Source organism: Amphiura filiformis, chromosome 18 (genome assembly GCF_039555335.1).
Source record: "Amphiura filiformis chromosome 18, Afil_fr2py, whole genome shotgun sequence".
Classification (NCBI taxonomy): Eukaryota; Metazoa; Echinodermata; class Ophiuroidea; order Amphilepidida; family Amphiuridae; genus Amphiura; species Amphiura filiformis.
This window is the reverse complement of record NC_092645.1, coordinates 29,755,422-29,780,882: the sequence shown is the minus strand read 5'-3', so window position 1 is coordinate 29,780,882 and position 25,461 is coordinate 29,755,422. Positions and strand designations below refer to the sequence as shown.

The 25,461-nt window shown below is 34.9% G+C and overlaps 1 protein-coding gene across 1 annotated transcript; it reads left to right on the top strand.

Moving 5' to 3' along the window:
* LOC140139431 (probable tubulin polyglutamylase ttll-15) lies at positions 1-7,868 on the top strand. The gene is made up of 7 exons (XM_072161189.1): positions 1-72; positions 564-687; positions 1,176-1,245; positions 2,602-2,723; positions 4,537-4,609; positions 6,718-6,831; positions 7,558-7,868. Exons 1-7 carry the CDS (start codon positions 6-8, stop codon positions 7,672-7,674), a joined length of 687 nt encoding a protein of 228 aa, XP_072017290.1. The 5' UTR covers positions 1-5; the 3' UTR covers positions 7,675-7,868.
* Positions 7,869-25,461: the final 17,593 nt, after the last annotated feature.

Here is a 25,461-nt window from a genome sequence, read left to right as displayed (position 1 = left end):
CTGAAATGAAGCGTCGCGTTGAAGCAGGATACAACAAAGGACAGGTGATAGCCAGTTACATAACAGACGCAGGTAAATTCGTATTTTAAATTATCGTGGTCTTGTACCAGAAAGTAACATTGCAAAAGTTATACATAGTTTTTTTCAAGTAAAGGTGCTGAGAATTGTGCAAATTAATTGCCAGTTAGTGGGGTTTTTATCGGGTTAGAACTTAGAACTGTCAAGCCAGTGTTCTTTCCCCCAATATTGTCGATGTATTGGCATTATAACAGATGTATTAAATCATATGATATTCATAACTATCTGAATAATCCAAGTTAACATTGTTTTTGAGCATAATGAGGCTACCGTTGGACCCTTACCATGCTTACTTGAAACTCTCTATCTGCATTTACACACATCTCCTCTCTGCCTCCGTCTCGCACTCCTCCCCTCCCTCTCTCGTTTTCCCTATTGTCATCTCACCCCTTCCTCTGTGTAAGTCTCTCCTTTTCTCTACCTCTCTATACTTTACTTGTTCGGTATTAATCAATATCTCTGTTCCCGGGATCTATTCTGTGAAGGTTATAATGTATCCAAGATACACGCCCAGATTTATGATGCTATTCGAAGTGTTTTGTACAACGGAAGGGATGCAATTCTACAAGAATATCGGAAAATGTACCATGGATTTAAGCCACCTGTTAGGTAAGGATCGTTGCACGTAATTACTAGGATACACAACATGCTCATCTATCAGGGGGGGCACAGTTCTTTAACCCCAATACATATGCACATTCATTGAATTGAATACAAAAACTCATACTCTGCAACTTGAGGTCAATTTTTTCACTATGATTGTTTTATTAAGGGTGATTGAACTATGCCAGGGGGGTGAGGCGCCATTGTGTTCCATAGTGAATGCAATTTTATATGATGTACATGAAATTATGCTGGCTGTTATCTTTATATCGAGTATGGATGAGGTGGGATATCGCATGCCATGCTGTATGTGAGTCGTACAGGCGAACACCCGCACAGCGCAAGGGATAGGAAATATCACAATTTGTCAAAATAGTATAAGGAGGACAGAGGTAAACACCAAATGCACCTTTATTTTCATTATTCAACACTTTTATATAGAAGCAGCACATTAAGTTATTCTTTAAGCACTACCAATAATGTTTTGTTTTCAGATGTAATTTCTTTGAATTGACTAGGTGGGATTTTATTCTTGGATCTAATATGCAAGTTTACTTACTCGAGGTATGTATAATATTTGGTATATCTTATGCTGGTTTCATACTTTCTGCCACTGAGCGGCGTGACGCTTCATCATGCCGCTTGCACTTGTCTGCAAGCGGAGCGGTACACCGCTGAGCGGCAGCGGCATGACTCTGAAAGCCACTCCTGCGCAGTGAAGCAAAACCATATTCAGAGCGGCAGAGCGGCAAAGTGGCAGGCGGAAAGTATGAAACCAGCATTAATGTCGTGACCAGAAATTCGGAAAAACACATGTGTTGTCATTTATTGACAAGAAGAGCATGTCGTTGGTGGGCCTTGATTGAAAAGCATTGAGACACCGTGCTCGTGACAGTGTTCTAAAGCTTCCTCTGTTTGTGTAAATCTGACATAAAACTTACGGTTTTCTGATGACAACAGTCTCCAGCAAAATGTTTAGCAAAATTTAGAAAGATTTATTGTCCTACAATGAAATATTGCAGAGCTCTATATCAAATTTTAGAATTACATGCAACATTATAATCTGCATAATAAATGGACAGCTTGGAGTCTTTTTCATTTATTATTATTATTATCAATATTCAGGGATATTAACATTCGAATAAAGCCTTAATGTACGATTTTTTTTTTCAGAATATACCTTAATTTTTTTCAAAACCGATTTGTTGGCATATTTGTAATACTTACACATGTTCCAACTTAAATCTATGAGCAAACTGTCAAATTCGCCCTTTTTGTGGTAAAACGGGATAAATTTCTGTAGGTCCGACATCTTATCATAATTTTTAGATTATGATAATATGTTGGAACGATCTCAATTCGTAGTCTCCTACGAAGCCCGTTTGATTGCGCTCCCTCCACATGTGGAGGGAGTGTAACCAAACTGTCTGCGTAGGAGACTAACTCTGCTGCCGCACTCGCAGTCCTTATCCAAATAGTACGAGATATTTCGAGTGATAGAGGTGAAGTTAATGATGTTGTTTCTTTGCAAATTCCCAATGTTTTTCGTGTCCAAATGTATTGGAAACTTTCATAATGATTGCATATTATCATTTTGGAAGAAAGAAAAGAAAAATCTAAAAATTTAAAAAGATCGTACATTAAGGCTTTAATAATCGGGGATGACGGGTTTAGTGTAATGGTCTTCTTACTCGATCCTCACCACTTCGGCCCGGATTCAATTCCCGCGGTGCCACATGTTAGATTGGTTGCCGATCCATGCTCGTACTCGAAGGGTTTTCTCCGGGTGCTCCGGTTTTCTTCGTGTATCTTTTAGGGCTGTAGGACCCAACTATACGTGGTTCCTAATTGGGGATCCACTCTAACATATTCTCAGTAGGAACCATTCACTATAATTATACAACGTTTCTTTACATCTAGGTCAACGCTTCCCCCGATATGACTTCCCAGGGAGTCGGTCATTGGAGAACCATCAGATACGAACTCGCTTTATTTTCTTATCTGCATATTCTCGGATCTGACATAGGTGGTCACAGAAATCGGTGAGAATGTTTATTATGCTTGATTGTGTCATTCGCATGATGCTGTGGTTGGTGGTATAACGGGGTGTGTGGGTTGTGTTGTGCCTTTTGGGGTGGGGTGTTTATCTGTATATGTATGTTGCAACGTGAGTAGAATGGATGAGTCTTCACATGTATGTACGTTTGTTATCTATCATACAGCATTAGTCTGGGGGAGTGAGAAGCGAAAATCTACTTCATCACTGTGCAATAATTATCATCACGGGTATAAAATTGTATGATCCAAGTCTTTTAATTCGTTTAATATGAACAAGAACATCCAATAATTAGGTTAAAAAGACCAAACAATCGATATTTCAGGATTATAAACAATACCTTTTGGTAGGTAAAAACTGCAAGTAGCACTAGTAGAATGTAAAATATATAATGAAGAAGACAGAAGAAATGAATTTAGAATAATAATAAAAACACACGAGTAAAAAAAATGATTTGAGTGGGAAAAACACATGCAGATGCAACTAGGTCAAAAGGGTAAAACCAAATCTATGACCAGCCATTCCAAATGTTTTTGGTAAATCCCATAACCCATTGCGAGTACACCTGAGAACTCGTCATTTTACGTCACGCCGACTTGCAATGCGCAGTAACGATATTCGATAAACGATGTGCGCATCGGCGCAGAGCGGCGTGACGCAAAATGACGAGTTCTTAGGTGTACTCGCAAAGGGTTATGGGATTTACCGAAAAGGTCCATTCTAAATAGAAGACACAAACAGAATAAGCCCAATCGCCATTGCAACTTCCGGTTTTTGAGAGTAGTTTTGGGACACTTTGACCTCTGACATATCGGGGAAATTGCTGTAATTATTATTAATTAATTTATTATTTTCATAATGTTATCATTAAACAAATTTAAATAATAAATTTATCCAATAATAATGTTTTTTTGGTTTGATATTGTATTCTTGTAAAATATTTTAGATCACATTTTGTACGCACAAAAGCCAATTTTTCTGAATTTTCCCAATAAGTCAGAGGTTAAAGTGTCCCCAAACAGCAAAAACTGTCCCACAATGCATTGCAAACTTCCAATGCCGATTTCGCTTATTGATCAGGCCCTACTATGCTGTAAGGTAATGGAACTACAAATTACAAAAACCAACCAAAAACTTAATCAAAACAAAAGAAAAGTTGTTTTTTAAAACTCAATGAAAACTAAATCATTTAACGCTTGAATCATATTAAACTTTTAGTGTGTTTCATTTTTGGTGTCTGTGTTATTAGGATTTAGAGGTTGCGGGTGTTGTGCGTAGTGGAGGCAATATGAAGAATGAGTGATTTGTAGAATTTTAAGCGACCTTGCGATATCATGAGTGGACTATATGGTGCTCGTAAGTCTGCTAATTTCCCAGACTGCTCCTGCTAACATCTTCCTCTACTGTTGACACACTACTACTGCCAAGGAAAATTTGTCACTTTATCGTATATACATGTGTATATACATTTGTATAAAAGATACTATATCCCAGTCTCCCACTCATAGGCTGTGGGTTCGAGCCCCGGTGACGACATCAGTAAGTCACTTTATCCAGATTAATCCTCTCCAACCAGGTGTATAAATGGGTACTAGCTCTCTCTAATGCTGGGAAGGTAACATTCTCACTGTAGAGGAGATGTGGCGATCCCCCGGAACAACATTTCACGGATGACTCCGTCCTGTAAATAGTTCAGGCTCGACTCATTTACCTTTATCCGATATCACTCTGATACACAATAGAGCTCAATAGGTACGCGCGATTTTTTAATGTGTTTCTTGGTCTTTAATTTTGTACAGATTACGAAATAGTAACGTTCTCGTGTCCAAAGCCATGTGTTATGAACCAATATGCGAGTCATGCTCATTGGAGGTAAGATAAAAGCACTGAAATAAAGTTTATGATATGGGTAAAGAGTACAAGTTTGTGTTTAAGTAATTGTATAGTGTTCAGGTTTACTCATAGTACATGTACATGTACTACAGCAAACAATTAAAACCACACCCCTCAATAAACATTGTATGCATTTTCTGACGACTATGGCCCAAGACACATCACATCAATCATTTAGCAGCTGCTAGAGAATCGCAGGTAAAAAACGTATACCCTATACATACCAAAATAAACCATTGAAGCCCGGATCAGCTCCCTGGGTTCGCGTATGAGTAACTGAGTCAAATAAGCAGTTAGTTTTAAGTCCAGTGAGGTTTTGCTCAATTATTCACTAGAATAGATAATTACTGCTTACTTGGAATAAACAGTCGAGAGTGATGACATTTTTTTTATATACCAAAACAAGTTTAATTAATTTGTATTAAATACTGGTTTGTAACAAAAAACTTAATTAATTAATCAAAGATAAATACATAGATTGGCTGATTTAGGCCCACATTAACGCGGCTGTGTACTCTAGCCATTGTTTCTTTCTCAAAATTGAGTTTTTATGATATGTTTGTACCTTGTTATGTTTTTTATAAATACAAGGAATGAAAATCCAGATTTGTAAACTCCAACTGCAATTTTTAAGGATTTTATTTCACTATTCCACTCGTGTTTGAAATTGAAAAGGAAAGAAAATCTTTGTTGTACCAGCAAGTTACACGCGCGCAACAACTCATCGCGTTGCGTATCGCGCAATTTGTTAACGCACAAATACGCGACGCATACGCGACGCTTATCTGCATGCGCGGCGCATCTTATGGAAACACCACGGAAGCACAAAACCTAGTGGTCAAATGGCTCCGTTTTAGCTGATAAAATGTGGGTTTTTCAAGTTCTTTCCCCGATTTAAATATCAAGTTATGAATGGATTTCGCTCAAACTTCTCAAGGGCTGTGGATTTACCCGATGTTCACGTAATATAAGTTACAAAAACGAAAACTGTCGCATTCTCCTGTGAGATTCGATGAAAGTGCAAAATGTGACCACTTTAAACTTCAACGGCCATTATTTCAATGTTCATTTTCTCGGTAAAATGACGATTTAGGTACACGATAACTCAATAAATACAGCATCTATAGGTAAGCAAATATGATCATCGTAAAAAGCATGATCGACTCAAGAAACGGTTTTCTCATTTTTTATATTTTGGTCTATTTCCGATTTTGGGCATCATTTTGTGCAAATAGGCGTTTTTGAATTTTAAAAAGTTCATTTTGATGCCTTATATGGTCAATATCTCAACAAATAAGGCCAATATCAAAAAAATAAAAAAACCGTTTTGGAATGGAACCTCAAGATTGAGCTAAAAACAAAATAAATTATTTTGGAAAGAGTGTTTTTTGTTATGATGTACCTAACAAATATTGCCAAAAACTCACTTTTGGTGATTTTCTTCAAAATTGTTGTTTTTACCCCAAATCTGTATTTATATTAAGATTTATTGATGTCTTGCCTTCATAAAAATGTATACTTTTATATGTTTTGCGCGAATAATTACAAAGTTATTGCACTTTTACTACATGCATGTCTGAGAGTACACAGCCACCTTAAGTGTTTTAGAGATGCATTAATGTAATGAAAGTAAATATTACCAATCAATCATGCAATCGATTCATTGATTGACCAAGTTCATTATTACTTATGTAGATTGAACAACTTTTGATTACTATTTTATGGAACACTCTGAGGGTACACTATCAAGCTTGCACATAAAACTAGTTTAAAAGTATATATATATTCAATCAATCGTTTAGTTAACCATTCCAATTCATTGATTGATGGATTGACAGATCAAACAACAATCGATGAATCAGTCGATTTTAACAATCAATTAAAGTCATTATCTATTTTGAATTGACCGAAGGTTCTTTTAATATCACCAAGAGATGCGCCTATCATGGTATTTTTTGATATAATTATGACGTTTATTCAAATTAATTCTATTACAATTAAAACTATGTTCAATTTTAAAACGAATGCAAAAACGGTAATGATTTATAGCATTTTCATATACGAATATTTTATTTGCTAATAATCAGGAATGTCTTCTGTGTGGGCACTGCCTTACTACTGATCACGCGACCATGTTAAAGGACTCATTTGGAGAGCATTTAAATAGACTGGACCTGAGACGACTTCATCCAAAGCCTATGGTAAATTTTATCAACTATTAAGCTTACATTTTCAATAATTTGCAGCAGTAGTGTGTTTTCGCAATATTACATTATACATGGAAGAGGAACAAAATTAAATTAACATCTACATCAGAAACTAAGAAAGCTATCATCAATAAATAGCACCCGACCCAACAAGGCTGGGGGCTGTCAACAGTAGATATATTTCTAGTGTCCATTTATATTCAACATTATGCATTATTTTCCCGTACATTAAATTTATACCCGCGCGAAAAACAATAGAATCAAGATAGCAGGCACATTAAATAATAGCCTACATTTTAGATAGTGTTGGAGCATCAGAGGGTGGGTGGGGACCAGTAAATGTGCGCTCAAGCATTAGAATGACTAATGTCTTTGATAGATTGGTCTTACAATAGTATTTGTTTGCATATGTTTGTATCGGTAATTAATTTCCCAAACTCCATAATATTTTAATTTTGTCAATGTATGGCGTCTGGATTAATTTAGCTCTCATCAAAAGTACTCTATATGCTTGTAGCCGAGGTTTTACGGTATAAATATATAACAAGTTGTCTTCTTATATGGAAATGTTATTGTGATGTATTTATGTTTAACTCAAACAAATCAAACATCAGGATAATCAAGCTTCTGGATAAATTTCGTATCGTGTGTTTTATACGCTCTTTAGACCTATTGCTTCGTAGTTTTTGATAACGTACTGATTAATATTTTACATTTCAGACACATGCAGGGGTGACGGGCACATATTACTGGAGGGAATACGCCCCAAAACGCGAGAGGCTAAACCAAGCCTGGTTTGAAGAAAAATGCAAACAAGATACATACTGGTGTACATGATGAGGTCCTGGCTACTACTATCAGTGTCACAATTTTGGAACATTTTTAACTTTCTTGTAATGGTCTTTCTTAAAACGTGGTTTTCCAGCGGCATGCAAATAAATCTGAAGAAGGAAGTGGTTATCGCATGTAATGCTTTATGGCGAAAATATCTACAAGAAATTATCCCGGATGTTTTTTTTTAATGATATGTTGCAAAATCATCGTGATTTAACTTTTTCATAAAAAAGAAAAGAAATATAAGACATCATTTTTCGTTATATTATGTCGTCGGCCGCATCACATACTGACGTATTTGCAAAATACGCATTTCGAGAAAATCGAACTTGAAAATCTAGTGATTTTCATTTGCTGCATAATCTTGATTAAAATAATATTGTCGATTAAAACCAGTTTAACAGTAATGCAAATATACCACGTTTTCAATATAATTCACTTATCACTATCAGAGCATAACTTATTTTGCACAAAATCAATATTAAATAAAATACGTCACTATGTGAAAAGGACTAATGTCAATTTCGCCGTTCAAATGACAAATACGTCGCGCAAATACGTCAGTATGTGAAACAGTTGCGCAAATACGTCAGTATGTGAAAAGGACAAAACAGCAATTTTGCCGTGCATTGACAGATTCGCACAAATACGTCGCGCAAATACGTCAGTATGTGAAACGGCAAATTCTTCAAATTGCAGATACGATATACTGGGCTTGCGCAGTATAGGTGATCGGCAAATACGTCGTTATGTGATGCAGACATTTCAAGGTTTTGTAAATACGACATAATTAAATTAATTAATATCTGACTAATTAAACCACTTTGAGGCATGATTTTTGGTGAATATATAGAGTAGAACATAACAAACTAACATACCAATTTTCTAAAAAATGTTTAAAATGTCGAATACGTCAGTATGTGATACGGCCGACGATGTAACACTAATATTAATATATTGCACCTGATTCCAACAATACTATCATCAGTAGAAAGCACCTGAATCTAAAATGCTATAATTGAAGACCTGAGAGCAAGAAGACGGTAAGTCCATATTTGGCATTTTAGATATATGATCGTTTAAACCTTTCAAGATAAGATAATTTGAAAACCAAAAAAGCCATAATATTGATACTTCTTAGTTACATGGGTATAGGCAAGAAGAAGAATTTTGTATATCAACTAAGTAAATATCTGTAATATTGATCGATATTGAACAATTGTTCATTTTGGACTTACGGTCTTCTTGCGCTTGGGTTGAAACAAAATCTTATAACTCAAACCTGAATGCAGATGTTGAAAATATTTAATCATATTGGTCATCTATATGCAAAGGCGAGCAATTTGACACCTTGTTTGTTGAATTTGAAGGTTGTTTTAAAATTTGACTTCAGTTGACCTTTAACCGGAAGTGACCCTCTAACTCATTAACCAAACTCAAAATGTATAAATTACATATTTTCGTAATCGTTGTGATGAGACGAGTAATTTGACATGTCTCTTGACGACATTGGACAATTTTTCATTTTGATCCTCTTTGGAGAGGGGGCCAAATGTAAAAACAAAATGGTAAATTTTTTGTCTTCATCCAATAACTTCAAAACCACCTGTAACTCAATTTCGTCAAAAGTGGACTTACAGTCTTTTTGCGCTCTTTAATTGGTTCATAACATCTAATTCTAACAACGTTGAAAACTGTTTCAGATTTTACAGATATTTTCTCATTCATTTTGAAAAAAGTACTGATATGGGAGGTGAGTGAAAGCTGGAGCAGACTTTAGTCCTAAAGGGATTAGTTTATTATTTTATTATTATTTCATCTTTCAAGACCACATTATTTTGACACCAGACTGACAGTTTCGTATATATGTTATGGCTGACTTTACGTGTGATTGGTATCCTGTCAGGCTGTCATGCTCTTTGCTGGTGGAAAAACAGCTCTATCCTGTGGTACTTGCTTCATCAGAGAATCCCTCTTGATTCTTGCCATCATAAAATAGAGACAAAGAGCCTGCCATAAGTCACGTGTATGACCCTGTATGACCCTCTCCTCGAGAAAACCCTACACTGGGCATGGATAGAGAGTCGAGTACAGATGATAATGAGATACCAATTACTATGAAGGAGAATGTCGATTTTGTCTTATGAAACTGTCAGGTCAGTGTCAAATTTGATTTTGTAAAATCTTAAAAAATCTTGAAAACCTAATGAATCTCTTCACGAATCGTGTAAGATGTTCATTTATTGATCGTAATTATTATTAATGAATGATTAAAGGGTTAACGTTGTTGTTGCCATGGCTGCACCGTGATGTTACCAACCGAACTGCACCGGTCCTGTTCAGGTCCCTTAATAATGAATATTCACAATTATATTTGTGTATTGTATTCGACGTAAAGTTAAATTTTGTACCTTCATTATAATGGTTAGTAAGAGTGTTATTGTTCTCTATGGCCTTTTTCAAACGATTTCAGCAATTCAGAAGCAAAACTTTCTTTGATCTGCAAGCTAATTATCTGAAGAAATTGCTGCGTCTAAGACCTACAAGTTATGATGTCATTCATTTTGTCGGGGATCGGGATGATGTTGCAGATCTGGTATCATTGAAGGGGGAAGAACAGGAAAAGCGAACAAAGGGGAAAACTTTGGAGTATAACCCACAGGATACCCTGCTTATTTCCGACTGGGTTTTATTCATGATGAATCCAAAGAATAAATCCAACCTTCTTCACTATCATGCAAATGTATGGGAACGTCAAACTGGCAATCTACCATAAGGTGTGCAACTGTGCATCCCATAGTTAGAGGTTGCTTGCGTGACATTAGAACTTACAACAGCGGCAGTTGCGATCATTCCTGAATTGTTATGTGCTGTCCATAGAGAAGCAGATACCAGGATGTTTGCTCATATCAGCTATTCAGCAAATGCATATCACCACAAGAAATTTGTAATATATGCAACTGACACAGATATAATCATCATTGGAATGTATTACGCTGGACTGGAGAAATTATGGCTTCATAATGGTTGCTTAGCTACAAATTGAACATTGAACTATCCAAATGAACCTCTTCTAGAACATATGAAAATTGTTTAAAATATTAAAAAATTGGTTAAAATATATGTTTATCAGAGAAAATAGCCAATATCAATAACCACTTAAAAGTGAAAAAACGGCTTATTGAGAAATCGTAATCAAACATTATATTTAGTACACATGTCAATATGAAAAATTAAATTATAAGTTCCTTAAGGGCTGGGGTATGAACGTTTGGACAGTATTTATTTTGGGACATTAGAGCACATCAGACATATCGAATTGCATTCTGAATAAGAAGAATGTCATTCTGATATCAAATAATTTTGATTTTTGAAATTCGCAATTTAATACACATTTTATGGCAAATCATTAAAATTGATATTTTTGATATTTAACAGTACTTGAAGTAAACTTTATAAATCTGATGATTTATACTTAAAGTGTATGCAGGTGGCATGAAAAGCCGACGATCAATTGAAAATTTTGACCTTTCGTATTGAAGATATGGATTTTATTTCCCAAAACACCAAAAAAATTAGGTCTTTTTGGGAAAAAATCCATATCTTCAATATGAAAGGTCAAAATTTTCAATTGACCGTCGGCTTTTTCCCTGCTACATACACTTTAAGAATATATCATTAGATTTATATAATTTACTTCGAGGACTGTTATATATCAAAAATTTGAAAAATATCAAATTTTTATAATTTGTCATAAAATTTGTATTATATTGTGATTTTTAAAAATGAAAATTATTTGATATCAGAAAGACATGCTTCGTATTCAGAATGCAATTCGATAGGTCTGAGGTGCTCTCATGTCCCACAAAAAAATACTGTCGAAACGCAATAAACGCTCATTTTGGATCCCTTAAAGGGACCATTGAAAGAAAATATTATCTGGTATCAAAATAAAGCCCATAAAATATAGAACCAATATCTAAAACAATTGAAGAACTATCTATTTCAGAAATAAAAATACAATGAAAACAACGCACTCGATTTACCCCTTCCGACGCTACATCGCGCGTCATTGATCAAAAATAGAAAATTGGGCGCTTTCCGGATGACGTCATTGTGGTTACGCGTTTTGTGTTTTTGCCGGGATAATTTGACGACAACGATCGCGATATAAATATCAGATGCAATAATCATGATAATACAACCAATTATATAACTATTTAAAGGTCAAGTGTTGATTGTGAACATGTTATCAAAAAGAGGAAGTGGAGGGCAATTTTTATTTATCATTTATTATTTTTTTACAATACAAATGGAGTCATTTAGGCATATGTATTATTCCCGGACATTATTAGTTGTGTAACTTGTAGAGGAGGATGATAGGATCGAGGCTCTTAACGAGAGGATGATTAAAACAAGACAGGGAAATTGAAATGCTTATTGGACAGAAGCAATCTAATCAATTGACAATATTATTAACCACATTGTTAAGTTTTCCCTTATAATAAAGAAATTAGCATTAAACATTTCAGACTCCCTCAATGGCAATGCCATGCGAAAGGAAAAGGGCGGGGACGATCAATCGGGTTTTTTTTATCATCATCAATCATGCAGCTTCCTATTTTACTTCTTCATAAATTCAACCCCCGGTCAACATGACCAAGATATGATTCAGATGACGTTATGTAGGCCCTACATGGCATGTATAAAACCATAAAACTAATGAGTAGGCCTAGGCCTATGATGTAGTGACGATGACGAAGGGAATATCACATAAATAGCACATAAATTGCAGATGATATGCCGGCGCGAGCACCTCCCGTGCCTATAGCTGGGCTCCATGGGTAGGCCTATTATTATTAAAGGCCTATGTATTTTTTCCGTAGGGCCTACCTTAAAATATTCAAGAGATGATTATTTTTCCAAAAACCTGACAATTGGTAAAAAATCTCTTCTTCCATAAGTTCAATTTCAAAAGTGCTTATTTTCATACCCCAAACATGCCAAAGTAGATCTAGGCCCTTTTAGTTTGCAAATTTATTCCCCGACCATGTGTTATACGGGACATCGACACTTGCCAATATTATTTGAGCCGTTGGCACTGGGCAGTACGGCAGATGAAGAACATGACATGCAAGATGTTCTTGAAATAAATTATGAGGAGCGCCTATGCTACAAAAATGAAAGTACAAACATCAAATTGGAAATATTATAGGCCTACACTTATCCATGGATGGTTAGGCCCGGCGCTCCCGGGGTAGGCCTAGGCTATGCGAAATTGATGTCAGTCATTTCTAAAAACGAAATATACAGCCGGGCGCGCTGTATTTTATAACACTTACCCAATCAACATAAACTTTGTAACTGTAGGCCTACCTTTGATAAAACGCTCTGACACTTTGCACTTTCAAGTTTCAGTGGGAGTTGAGATTGGATTAGACCTATAAGCATTTCCGAAAACGCAAACTAAAGGCTGACAGTAAATATTGTTCATATGATTGTTTGGAGTGGTCTTTATATGTTCTCGTGGTTATAAATTATCTTCAAATTTGTTTCTCATTTTTCATAGGCTTTTTAAAATAAATAAAAATAAATTTCGGCTTTTATATAGGCCTATATAGCGCCTTTTCCCAGATCTCGGAGGGTTCAAAGCGCTGTAATTTCGCTGCCATGGTAATTATCACAATCAGATTGCATCATCTAGGCTGGATGCTGCCGCCGAACCTGGCGCAAACCTAGCCGCACTTGGATCATCCACCAATTCTTTTCAGCTCCGCAAATTTCATTGGGTGAAGGAAGTTTTTGATAACCAAACAACTAATCACCGATTTTTGAGAAGCAGGAGGAAACGGGAGATCCCGGAGAAAACCTGCGAGAGCAAGCATGAGTCTTTGGGCCGCGCGCTGGGGCTTGAAGTTGAACCCGGGACTTCAGTGGTGCACGGCGAGTAAACAACCACGCCAACTCGCTCTCCCGAGCCTGGCTTTTGTTTTGAACCTGGTCCTACAAGTGTGTCTCTACACGGATCGACCGTTTAAAGAAACAAACAAACAAACACACAATCACTCGCTTCCAAATTCAGCTTCCAAACTTCGGAGTCAGGATCGGCTTGCGTTTTAGGCCCGATGGTTATAAATTTAGGCTGCACGCCCGGGAGGTAGGCTAATTAGGCCTGAACAAAATAAGACGCATGTCATGGGCCAACCCAAAACATCATTGCCTTCTCTTGACTTCCTATCCTCACAAGATATTTCAGAGGAAATATACGTAAAGAGTTGCTATATCAGAATGCCTCAAAACAAATGATATATAGTCTCTTGCAAAAGCCGAGCAGCTAGCACTGACAGCTTTGACTTTGTCAATATGTAGGCCTAATCCCCGTTGTTGGCCAATTTTGTAGCTAGAATTTATATATATGCCTATCATAGTAGGCCTACCAATATCAGTCTAGTGTCAGTCTCATGGTCGGCATCTTGCAACAGTCATTGTAGCTTTGTAATATATAACTTTATATTACAATATCCTTTTTAATATACTTGTTAGGCCTAAAAGGCACAGAAAAGTTCATTGGTGTAAACACGTTAATGCATTGGTTTAGGACCAAATCTGGCCTATGCAGTGTTGCCATGCAGCGGAAAAGATAACCACTTTGACGTCACAGGGGTTGCCACGTGTCTCTGCACATATGAATTGGGCGGAACGACGCGACATTGGGCGCTTTGTCTTTATTTGCTGATTTGGGGGGTAAAATGAAAGAAAATTGCGTTTATCATTTTAGAAATGGATTCTATATGTTATTAGCTTTATTTTGATACCAAATATGTTTTTCTTTCAATGGTCCCTTTAAGGGCTGGGGTATGGACGTTTGGACAGTATTTATTTTGGGACATTAGAGCACATCAGACATATCGAATTGCATTCTGAATACGAAGAGTGTCATTCTGATATCAAATAATTTTGATTTTTTGAAATTTGCAATTTAATACACATTTTATGGCAAATCATTAAAAATTGATATTTTTGATATTTAACAGTACTTGAAGTAAACTTTATAAATCTGATGATTTCTACTTAAAGTGTACGTAGGTGGGATGAAAAGCCGACGATCAATTGAAAATTTTGACCTTTCGTATTGAAGATATGGATTTTTTTTCCCAAAACACCAAAAAAAGTAGGTCTTTTGGGAAAAAAATCCATATCTTCAATATGAAAGGTCAACATTTTCAATTGACCGTCGGCTTTTCCTACCAGATACATACACTTTAAGAATATATCATTTGATTTATATAATTTACTTCGAGGACTGTTATATATCAAAAATTTGGAAAATATCAAATTTTTATAATTTGTCATAAAATTTGTATTATATTGTGATTTGTAAAAAATGAAAATTATTTGATATCAGAAAGACATGCTTCGTATTCAGAATGCAATTCGATAGGTCTGAGATGCTCTCATGTCCCACAAAAAATACTGTCGAAACGCAATAAACGCTCATTTTGGATCCCTTAACACAATATCTGAATATAATACTGCTTCTAACTTAATAGAAATCGAAGGGGATGTATTTAATGTATCCATATACAGGCAAGAATATTTTTTACATAAATTTTGCATTTTTTATCCAGAATTTGATGACGTCATCCTTATTGCGCAAAATCTTCTTCTTTTTGCAATCCTGGAGAAAAAGACGACCTCTGAATTCATAATCCTGAGATTCCAGACTATCAATATAGATTGGTTATTGGTTTAAAAAAGCTCTTTCAAGGTAACCCAACTCATTTTTGTAGGCTTGGGGTACATACATCGAATGTATGGAGCCGGTATATAAACCATCTCCATACAAACAAGGTAATATAAAAGTTCTCCAGAGAGTCAGTACAAAATGTGTAAGGCCGTGTGTCTTGACTTGGGACCCTGGAAAAGTGGGAGGTGTGACACTTTTATTGAAAATTTCAACTTTTCTCTTTAATTAAACTATGAAGACAGCATCATAATCCTTGAAGTTTACATTCATTTGAAAGCTAATTTATTCTGCTTGAACATGATACCAAAAGATAAGTAATACGACATTGCTAATTAATTTTACGGACCAATAAGTTAACGAAGTGCAAAGTGGGAGGATCACGGACACGGATCTTCGGACACGGTACAATGTAATCTCTATGGGAAAAATGAATTTTTATAGGTACCAACTATGATCCACTTGAAATTGTTAGTAATTTAATATTGTGTGGTTAATAGATGTATTTGAATGGACTTATTAATAGTTCTGCTGTATTATTTTATGAATTTTACTTTAATTATACAGATTAATGACACTTAACGAGCTGCTAATTAAGAGTAAAACGATGATGCGACAAAAGCTCTGACATTCAGAAATTGTGTTGGGAGTTTGAACCACTGTGATAGAAGTCAAATATGCACCCCTCATTAATGCTGTATTTTAGAAGCAAGTAATTAATAAAGAATTAAACAAACTGTTGGCCTGTAATGTTCTAAATTATTAGATTAATGACACTTAACGAGTTGTTAATTAGCAAAGGCTAAAATAATTTTGCCATCAAAAACGAGTCTGATCATTAGAAATTGTATTCATGAACTACTTTGAAAAACTACATTATCCTACAGGTCAAACATTATACTCCCTCTCATTTATGCTGTTATTGTTAAGCAATTAATAATATTAAAAATAAAATGCAACATTGTTTAATGTAACTGATAATTTAATTATCATAATCTAAGTCAAGGACAGAGTTGACACAGTGTCAAGAACTAAAAGTAATGGCCCATAACAAGGCCCCACGACAGGGTATTAATTCCGATTTCGGAGTCCGATATTGGAGTTATCGGAATTGCAATATTTACTTGTACTTATTCCGAGTTATCAAAATTAATCGGAACAATCCGGAGTTATCGAAATTAGTCGGAACAATCCGGAGTTACCGGAATTAGTCGGAACAATCCGGAGTTACCGGAATTAGTCGGAACAATCCGGAGTTACCGGAATTAGTCGGAACAATCCGGAGTTACCGGAATTAGTCGGAATTAGTCGGAACAATCCGGAGTTATCAGAATATGTCGGAACAATCCGTAGTTATCGGAATTAGTCGGAATAATCCGGAATTAGTCGGATTAATTTGGAGATATCGGAATAATCCGGACTTAATGGAGTTAGTCGGAACAATGCGGAGTTAGAGGAATTAGTTGGAACAATCCGGAGTTATCAGAATTAGTCGGAACAAGATAGAGTTATCGGAATAGTTTGGAACAATTTGGATTGAATTGTAGAAATTAGCCAAAACAATATGTAGGCCTAGTTGAATTAGCCAAAACAAATCCAGATTTTTGGATTTAGAACAATAAAAATTAGAAGGAAACCTTTCTATCCCATTTTTATATGGCATGAAAATTTCCAACATAAAATCTTTCCTTAAAAAGGCAATTCGATCTCATTATTATGTTATCTATAGGCCTATTACAAGCTAGTTGCTATATGTAGTGATTCCAGGATTCCAGGGTCTGTGCTGTGGCATATATGGCTGACCTAATGATGAAACTCCCAATGGGGGTAGACGTGTGCCTCAGAACAGTAGTAGAGACTTCAGCTTCATGATCTACATTTTAAACCACACAGAGCACCGACCCTTTTTTGAGCTTTGGGTTAATAGTTTGTGCTGGTTGAGGCTAAGCTTTGGCATAACAGGATCTTCACTTCAGACTGCAGTGTAGATAGGCCTCAAATAATAAAAGCCTAGGGTTCATGTGGTCTCATACTCAGATTTGCAACTGACTAGGCCCCACTGTATCACAAACGCTGCAGTGTAACAGCTTCTTACCATGCAGCTCCATGCTTATTGCTTCTCCATTTATCCATTTTAAATAAAATTATTCTTCTTTCCCCTTTATAACTCATTGTTTACACAATATTCAATGATTAGATAGCTTATGGACTTTTAAAACACTATTAAAGACTGTTAATATAATAACTAGTGCACCTTTAATGGCAGTGTACACACATTCCATTATCATGTTACCATGTTAACCTCTGGCCCCTAGCTCGCCCTATTTGATCTTTTGTAGTTAAAAGTGGGAAATTTGAACTGGCTGTGTACTTGCTAGTATTTACATGTTAGCCATAAACATTATTTACACATGCACTGTAAAATTATTTTACAGTGCATACTCAAATTTATAATAAATTATCTGATGAAGTAAATACAAAATCCTGGTACAAAATCTATATAAAGAACATGGTATGGTGGTTATAATTATTTGATTTTGAAATACCCTGCTTCTGGCTTTGCTTATATATGTTTAGAGCAAGTTTATACAAGTTTATACTGTTTGACACGCAAAAGTAGTATAGTGATGAAATTCCTAAGTGTTGTTGTTGTTCCTAATTTTCCTGTCATTGTTTTTGGACATGCTATATATAGTATACAGCTATGACAATGGTGACATTTACGCATATATAGAATTTGTTAATTTGTTCGCAGATGGATTGTACCATGGAAGAAAGACACCCAAAGACATTAAAAAAAGAAACTGCTAAAAGTGGCCCAATTAACTTGTTTTCTGGATTTAAAGTTAATTGAGAATAGTGTTTGAGTCTGAACTAGTAAAGAAATCAAGGAAAATTTTTCTGTTATCCAAGATGTTACTGATTCCACTGTATATAACATTGTTGTCTTGATCTCTTTTATTTTTTTGGTTAAAAAGCGAAATTGAAATTGTAGGCCTTTAATATGCATGGGGATTGCAGGGAGGTATAAGGATAATTTACTGGGTTGGCAATTTAATCTATTTTTGCCCTCAAATTAGGGAAAATAATTTACTGGGTGGGCAGCAATAATTAATGGCATCCAGGTGTTTGGATTTTTGGAAATGTAGACCTGGTTTTGTGTGAAAGTTGGCTTTGATGTGAAAAGTGGACTTTACACCCCCCCCATCCCCACCCCCTATGCATCTTATAGGCCTATATATATATATATATATATATATATATTTAACATATTCATGTTACAAAAATTATATATCGTATCGTATTCACTTTGGACATTTAAAAATCTTACACTATATCACTCACCATTTATACTCCTATAGAGAAAAGTTATATAGATGGGAAGGGTAATGTTTTTATCCGGTATTTTACAGTGAAATAATGATTTGCCTTTTCATCTGTAACTTCTTTGTCACAGACAAATATCACTCACATGATAAATATAATTTTGCCTGTTTTGGATGAATGGCATTTTCTAAAATGTATTGAAATTATTTGATAAGAATATGAAAATGTGTTAATATATAAAAAAACAATTTCTAAAATGTATACATAAATTATTGCAAACCAAGTATTTGTCCAGGTATTTACTACTAATTTCAATGTTTACAAGTATTTCCCAGTATCAGAGATGCTGCCTTTCCTTCTCATGTCTGAATTCCTTCTTTTATTAAGTCAAAATGTCCGTACTTTTAAGTTATCTTTAGCCCATTTTTGAGACTTTTTATCCAAATTTACACATTGTTACAAGCTATTCCTATAGCATGAACTCTCAGAAAAAAGGTGCTACTTAGAACCTTTTTTTTTTCCTGTATGTAGAACCCTAAGCAGTAATAAGGTTCTAAAAAGAACCTTAAAAGGTTCTAAAATCCATTGGGTGTCAATTGGGTTCTTTCAACTTCTTTGTAGAACCAAAAAAGGTTCTGTAGCCAAGAAAAGGGTTCTTTGTAGAACCTTAAGCTTGAAGAACCCTTAAAGAATCTTAAAGAAAGAACCCTCAAAGGGTTCTTAGTAGAACAGAAAAAAAGTTTTTTTATCCAAGAAAATGATTTTTAGGACCAAAAAGGGTTAACACTACGTTTTACTTTTCTTAACTTTGTGATGAGTCCCTGAATGAATGAATTATTTAGAATACCCCAGGCCTATTTAAATCTTTAAGGTTCTTTATAGAACCTATTTAAATCTTTAAGGTTCTTTATAGAACCTTTTAAGGTTCTTTTTAAAACCTTATTACTGCTTAGGGTTCTACATACAGGACAAAAAAGGTTCTAAGTAGCACCTTTTTTTCTGAGAGTGTGTGTAAATAATTTTTGTTATGTTGAATCTTTGTTTTCCATATACCATGTATACATTTCCTAAAAGCTCTTTTGTTACTTTTGACGAGATGGTGCCGGTGGTAATACTAATTCAAAAACTGCTCAATATAAGTAGTTATAAGTGACCCTTCCTGCATTCTTATAAATACTGTAATTAAAACATTAAAAAATATGAAGCTACCGGTATAGTATTGAGGATGAAAGGCTTTTTTAAAATACTTATTCAATTGAATATGTCGGTCAGCAGACAACAGTGTGAGACAAGAAATAGTATTGCCCAATACGCACTGTATACAATATGGAATGTCATAACTTCATGCATCTTGATCTACATTCTACATGTAGTAGATATAAATAGCGTTTGAATTACGCGGCCCTGTGGTGAACCTGGCTAGGGGTCAAAGGCTAATAGCATTTTCAGAGCTAGTGTAACCATAACCATGGTAACATGTGTAAATACTGGGGTATATTTATATAAATGAAATGTAAATTTCCCTTTTCATGTGATGAAAGAAATAACGTTTGAAAATATAACATGTATGCCTATAATCCCTACAAAAAATATTGGGCAAAAGAACATCTGTAAGTATATTGCACTGTGTTTTTCTAATATTGGGAGTTTTACTATTGATGATAAATCAAATGGCACAGACAATCTGAAGAAAATAATATTAGACTAGACTTGAATTAGTACTGTTTTGTATTCATGAATTTCATATAGGTCTCAGTTATGTGTAGGTCAAGAGTAAATAATATATGTTGTTGCTCTTCTGGGCCAAGTTTTCAACTTGTTGTTGACCACCATTTTTCAACTGCCTCTCATCAAATGATCCCCGGAATTGATCCTTCAATCAATTAATTTCGCGTCCACTCCTCAATTTCTGGGATCAGTCCATATTTTTTCCCTCTATTATCATATTTAATTTTAAGGTTAGGCCTAATGTTGATAAACAAGTTAAATTTTCACCATGAATCACTTGCAAGTATTTTTGTAGAACTTTAAAAGAATCTAACCCTTGGCCTTCATAATCTTAAATATAAAAATAAGGGCCTCATCATTTTCCTGTTAGATACTGAAAACTGCTAGCACTGTCAATATCACATGGAAACTGCAGTATTTTTTTTTTTCATTTAGCAAAAAATAAATAAATGTTGGGACATGAAACAAATTGTCAAATTATGTGGCCTCACCAAACACAGCACCCCCCCATCATTGAATGCTATGTGAAAGTGAAGACCTGAGCGCAAGTAGACTGTAAGTACAAAAATGATATATCGATCAATATTATAGACATTTACTTGGTTGATATACAAAATGATTCTTTTTGCCTATACCCATGTACCTGAGAAGTATCAATGTTATGGCTTTTTTGCGGTTTCCAAATTAGCTTATTTAAAAAAGTTTAAACGATCATATCTCACGTTTAACTTTTCTTATTTCTAACAAACTTGAAATTGCTTACCGTGAGGAAGCTTTCTTCCAGTATTCTCTTGGACGTCGTCAGCCCCAATATCTCAAGATGCCAATATGGACACTCAGGTCTTCAAGTGTAGACATGCATCTTGATCTACATTCTACATGTAGTAGATATAAATAGCGTTTGAATTACGCGGCCCTGTGGTGAACCTGGCTAGGGGTCAAAGGCTAATAGCATTTTCAGAGCTAGTGTAACCATAACCATGGTAACATGTGTAAATACTGGGGTATATTTATATAAATGAAATGTAAATTTCCTTTTCATGTGATGAAAGAAATAACGTTTGAAAATATAACATGTATGCCTATAATCCCTACAAAAATATTGGGCAAAAGAACATCTGTAAGTATATTGCACTGTGTTTTTCTAATATTGGGAGTTTTACTATTGATGATAAATCAAATGGCACAGACAATCTGAAGAAAATAATATTAGACTAGACTTGAATTAGTACTGTTTTGTATTCATGAATTTCATATAGGTCTCAGTTATGTGTAGGTCAAGAGTAAATAATATATGTTGTTGCTCTTCTGGGCCAAGTTTTCAACTTGTTGTTGACCACCATTTTCAACTGCCTCTCATCAAATGATCCCGGAATTGATCCCTTCAATCAATTAATTTCGCGTCCACTCCTCAATTTCTGGGATCAGTCCATATTTTTTTCCCTCTATTATCATATTTAATTTTAAGGTTAGGCCTAATGTTGATAAACAAGTTAAATTTTCACCATGAATCACTTGCAAGTATTTTTGTAGAACTTTAAAAGAATCTAACCCTTGGCCTTCATAATCTTAAATATAAAAATAAGGGCCTCATCATTTTCCTGTTAGATACTGAAAACTGCTAGCACTGTCAATATCACATGGAAACTGCAGTATTTTTTTTCATTTAGCAAAAAAATAAATAAATGTTGGGACATGAAACAAATTGTCAAATTATGTGGCCTCACCAAACACAGCACCCCCCCCATCATTGAATGCTATGTGAAAGTGAAGACCTGAGCGCAAGTAGACTGTAAGTACAAAAATGATATATCGATCAATATTATAGACATTTACTTGGTTGATATACAAAATGATTCTTTTTGCCTATACCCATGTACCTGAGAAGTATCAATGTTATGGCTTTTTTGCGGTTTCCAAATTAGCTTATTTAAAAAAGTTTAAACGATCATATCTCAAGTTTAACTTTTCTTATTTCTAACAAACTTGAAATTGCTTACCGTGAGGAAGCTTTCTTCCAGTATTCTCTTGGACGTCGTCAGCCCCAATATCTCAAGATGCCAATATGGACACTCAGGTCTTCAAGTGTAGACATGAATTAAAGATGTGTTGTTTGAATTTTCAAGCCAATCCTCTGCAAATTATTTTAGGGACTGTGCATGATGAGTGATTCGTAATGTTCTGTTAAAATTGCTTGCTCCTCCCTTTCATTATGCCAAAAAATCCTTACTGCCCTTTTTAACATGCTGAAAAATCTTTGCCACGCCCCTGCCAAAAAAATCGTTGCCCTTTGTTTACACATGTTAGATTTTGGGAAACCCCAATTTAAAACCTGAAATTATCATGTGATGTGAGTGCATCAAAAAGAACATTTTGCATATTTGAGCATTTCATGATATGTTTTACACGGCTTTTTAGGGTTTAATATCGAAATGGTGCCAAATATCTTTGCCAAAAATCGCTCGCCTCACCCTTTTAGCCTGCCACTTTTCACCATTCTATGGGTATACATAATTATTGAACCACCCCTAAATGCAAGTGCACTGTGCACATTATTTTGGGCATAAAAGGTGAAAACCGCACGTCTGTGAAGAAATCGTACCATCCTGTAAATTAAAGGTGGGTAACCTGATTGACAATCTCATCCCCCACTTTACCTTATCAAAATGCTGATTTTGGATCAGATCTAGATGAAAGCTCATATTTTCTCGTAAACTTATTGAATTTGGCGTTCCAAATTGGTATATTTCCGAAGAAATCGTCAAAAAACTGCAGAATTAGTCTTAAATATGGTATACCACATTTGAGACTAATTAGGCAGGTTTTTGATGATATCTTCGGAAATACACTGATTTGGAACTTCTAACTTTAATATGTTTATGTGGAAAATAGGGCCTTTCACTTGAAATCAATATATTACATGATCATGATGATTATCATTTGAAATAAAAACACTGTAGACTACCAATATCACGCTGTATAAATGTCAGTAATTCCATTAGAATTAGTCACATTTACAAAAAACATTTACATGTTCCTTTTGCATGAGTGCTTGGAAGGATGACATTTTATGTTATATATAAGTTTTTGATTATAATTTTTATATATTTTTATAAATATATCAGGTCACCTTCCTTTAATTGTCAGGTCAATCAGGAGATATTGGTCAAATCAATACTTTGATGTAAACACATCATAGCAAACATGACAAAAATAGCCCTAAATTTAAGACCTAAATATTTCCATCAAAATGACGCGTTTGAATAACACCCCCCATTTTCCTCGCCAATTCATCTGTGAACATTTGATGAGTGCATAAAACCTGTATGGTATTTTGAGGGCAGTCAATGTGACACACGACCAGCACACGACTGGGCTATATAAATATTATCAATATTTCCCAATGGGACATTTACTCTAGGTCAAGACACTGGCTTGATTTTTATATTCCACAACTGACTAAACTGAACTCATTGACTGACTCATTGACTGGAAAGTAATTGTAGATTTGAAAATAGCTATGAAGTTAAGAAATTTAAATCACTAAACATTGACTATATAGACAACATGCTCCTACTTTTCAAATTGATAAATATGATATTTACAAAAGCTATATTACAAAAATACTAAACACCGAGCTGAAATTTAAAAGGACATTTCAATTAAAATTGATGCAATTTTGGATTCACTACAGCTATATTTGACACCAAGGAAATACCAATAAGACAGCGTTCAAACTTTGACTTACATTTGGCGGACAAAAAAATGAAAAAAATGGGGTGAAAACAATAATTCTTGATTGTTTGTATGTTTCCAAAGATAAAATAGCATCTAGTTTCAGATTTTGGCACTTAAACCTCCCTATTTTTGTAAATATTTTTGAGGGAAAAAAAAATCGATTTTTTGTCCGATTTTGGCCGAAAATTGCCGTTTTGGGTTGACAAAAATTTTGACTTGCTAATTTCCTGTGAGTGTATGAACATGAACACTATCAAATAGTGCTTAATTTTTTTATGCTAATTGGGTAACAACGGTACAATTTTAAAAGCATTGAATGGGATCCATATATTTCTATATTTTTGATGACAATTTTGGTGACAATTGATTTGGAAAAAAGTATGATATTCGCCTCATTTTCTATTTGAAAAGGCCATATCTCCACAATGGTATGAGCTATAGGGATGTTTTAAGTGTCATTTTGCTCAGTATATTTTTCAATAGCTAAATGGTGATATAACATTTAAGTAAGCTAGATTTACAGAAAAGAAAAGAACTTGCAGTATGCTACCCCAACCCTAAGAATTGTGAGGGCATAAAAAAATTAATGGATTTTTGCTACCAAAACTTGTAGTTCACTAGACCTTCCTAAAATCATTACAACCACTTGACCTTAGAGTAGTCTATACTGTGTATGTAGGCCTAGTGGTAATGGAGATGTAGCTTCGTAGCAATATACTAAAATTTCACATTACAATACATTAAAAACAATATTGAACACAATTCAATAAACAGACACATTATGGAGGAAAATGCTGGAAGGTGTATGGCAGCTCTTCCGTTGATATTATAAGTTACCAAACAATGAAATTTGAAACCTAAATAAAAATGCAAGACAACAACCAATTTGAGACAATGATGATGCTCAATGAGGACAAATTAACTGAGTTTTATATTCAATAACCCATAACCTAACATGAGACAATGGTGCTCAATCAGGACAAATCAATTCTATATTCAATACATATACAAGTGAATCATTCCCCTTGCTCGTGTCAGATTATGTCAAATAATGCGTCTGCTGGCCCCATGGATTCCACTGTTCTGTTTGTGCGTGCACAACCTATAGATAAGAAGTTTTATGGGGCAGAAAAGATCTATTTGCTATAGTAATTTTATATTAGCCTGACACCTCTTGCATATTGAGATAGGTAGGATATAATGTGATCAGATGGGCACAAGGATCCTCTCAGTAATAAGTGCTATCCCTTCAT

Coding starts and splice junctions, on each gene's coding strand:
- LOC140139431 (XM_072161189.1), top strand. CDS start 6: ATGAAGCGTCGCGTTGAAGCAGGATACAACAAAGGACAGGTGATAGCC. Junction 73..563: donor CAGTTACATAACAGACGCAG/GTAAATTCGTAT, acceptor TATTCTGTGAAG/GTTATAATGTATCCAAGATA. Junction 688..1,175: donor GGATTTAAGCCACCTGTTAG/GTAAGGATCGTT, acceptor TTTTGTTTTCAG/ATGTAATTTCTTTGAATTGA.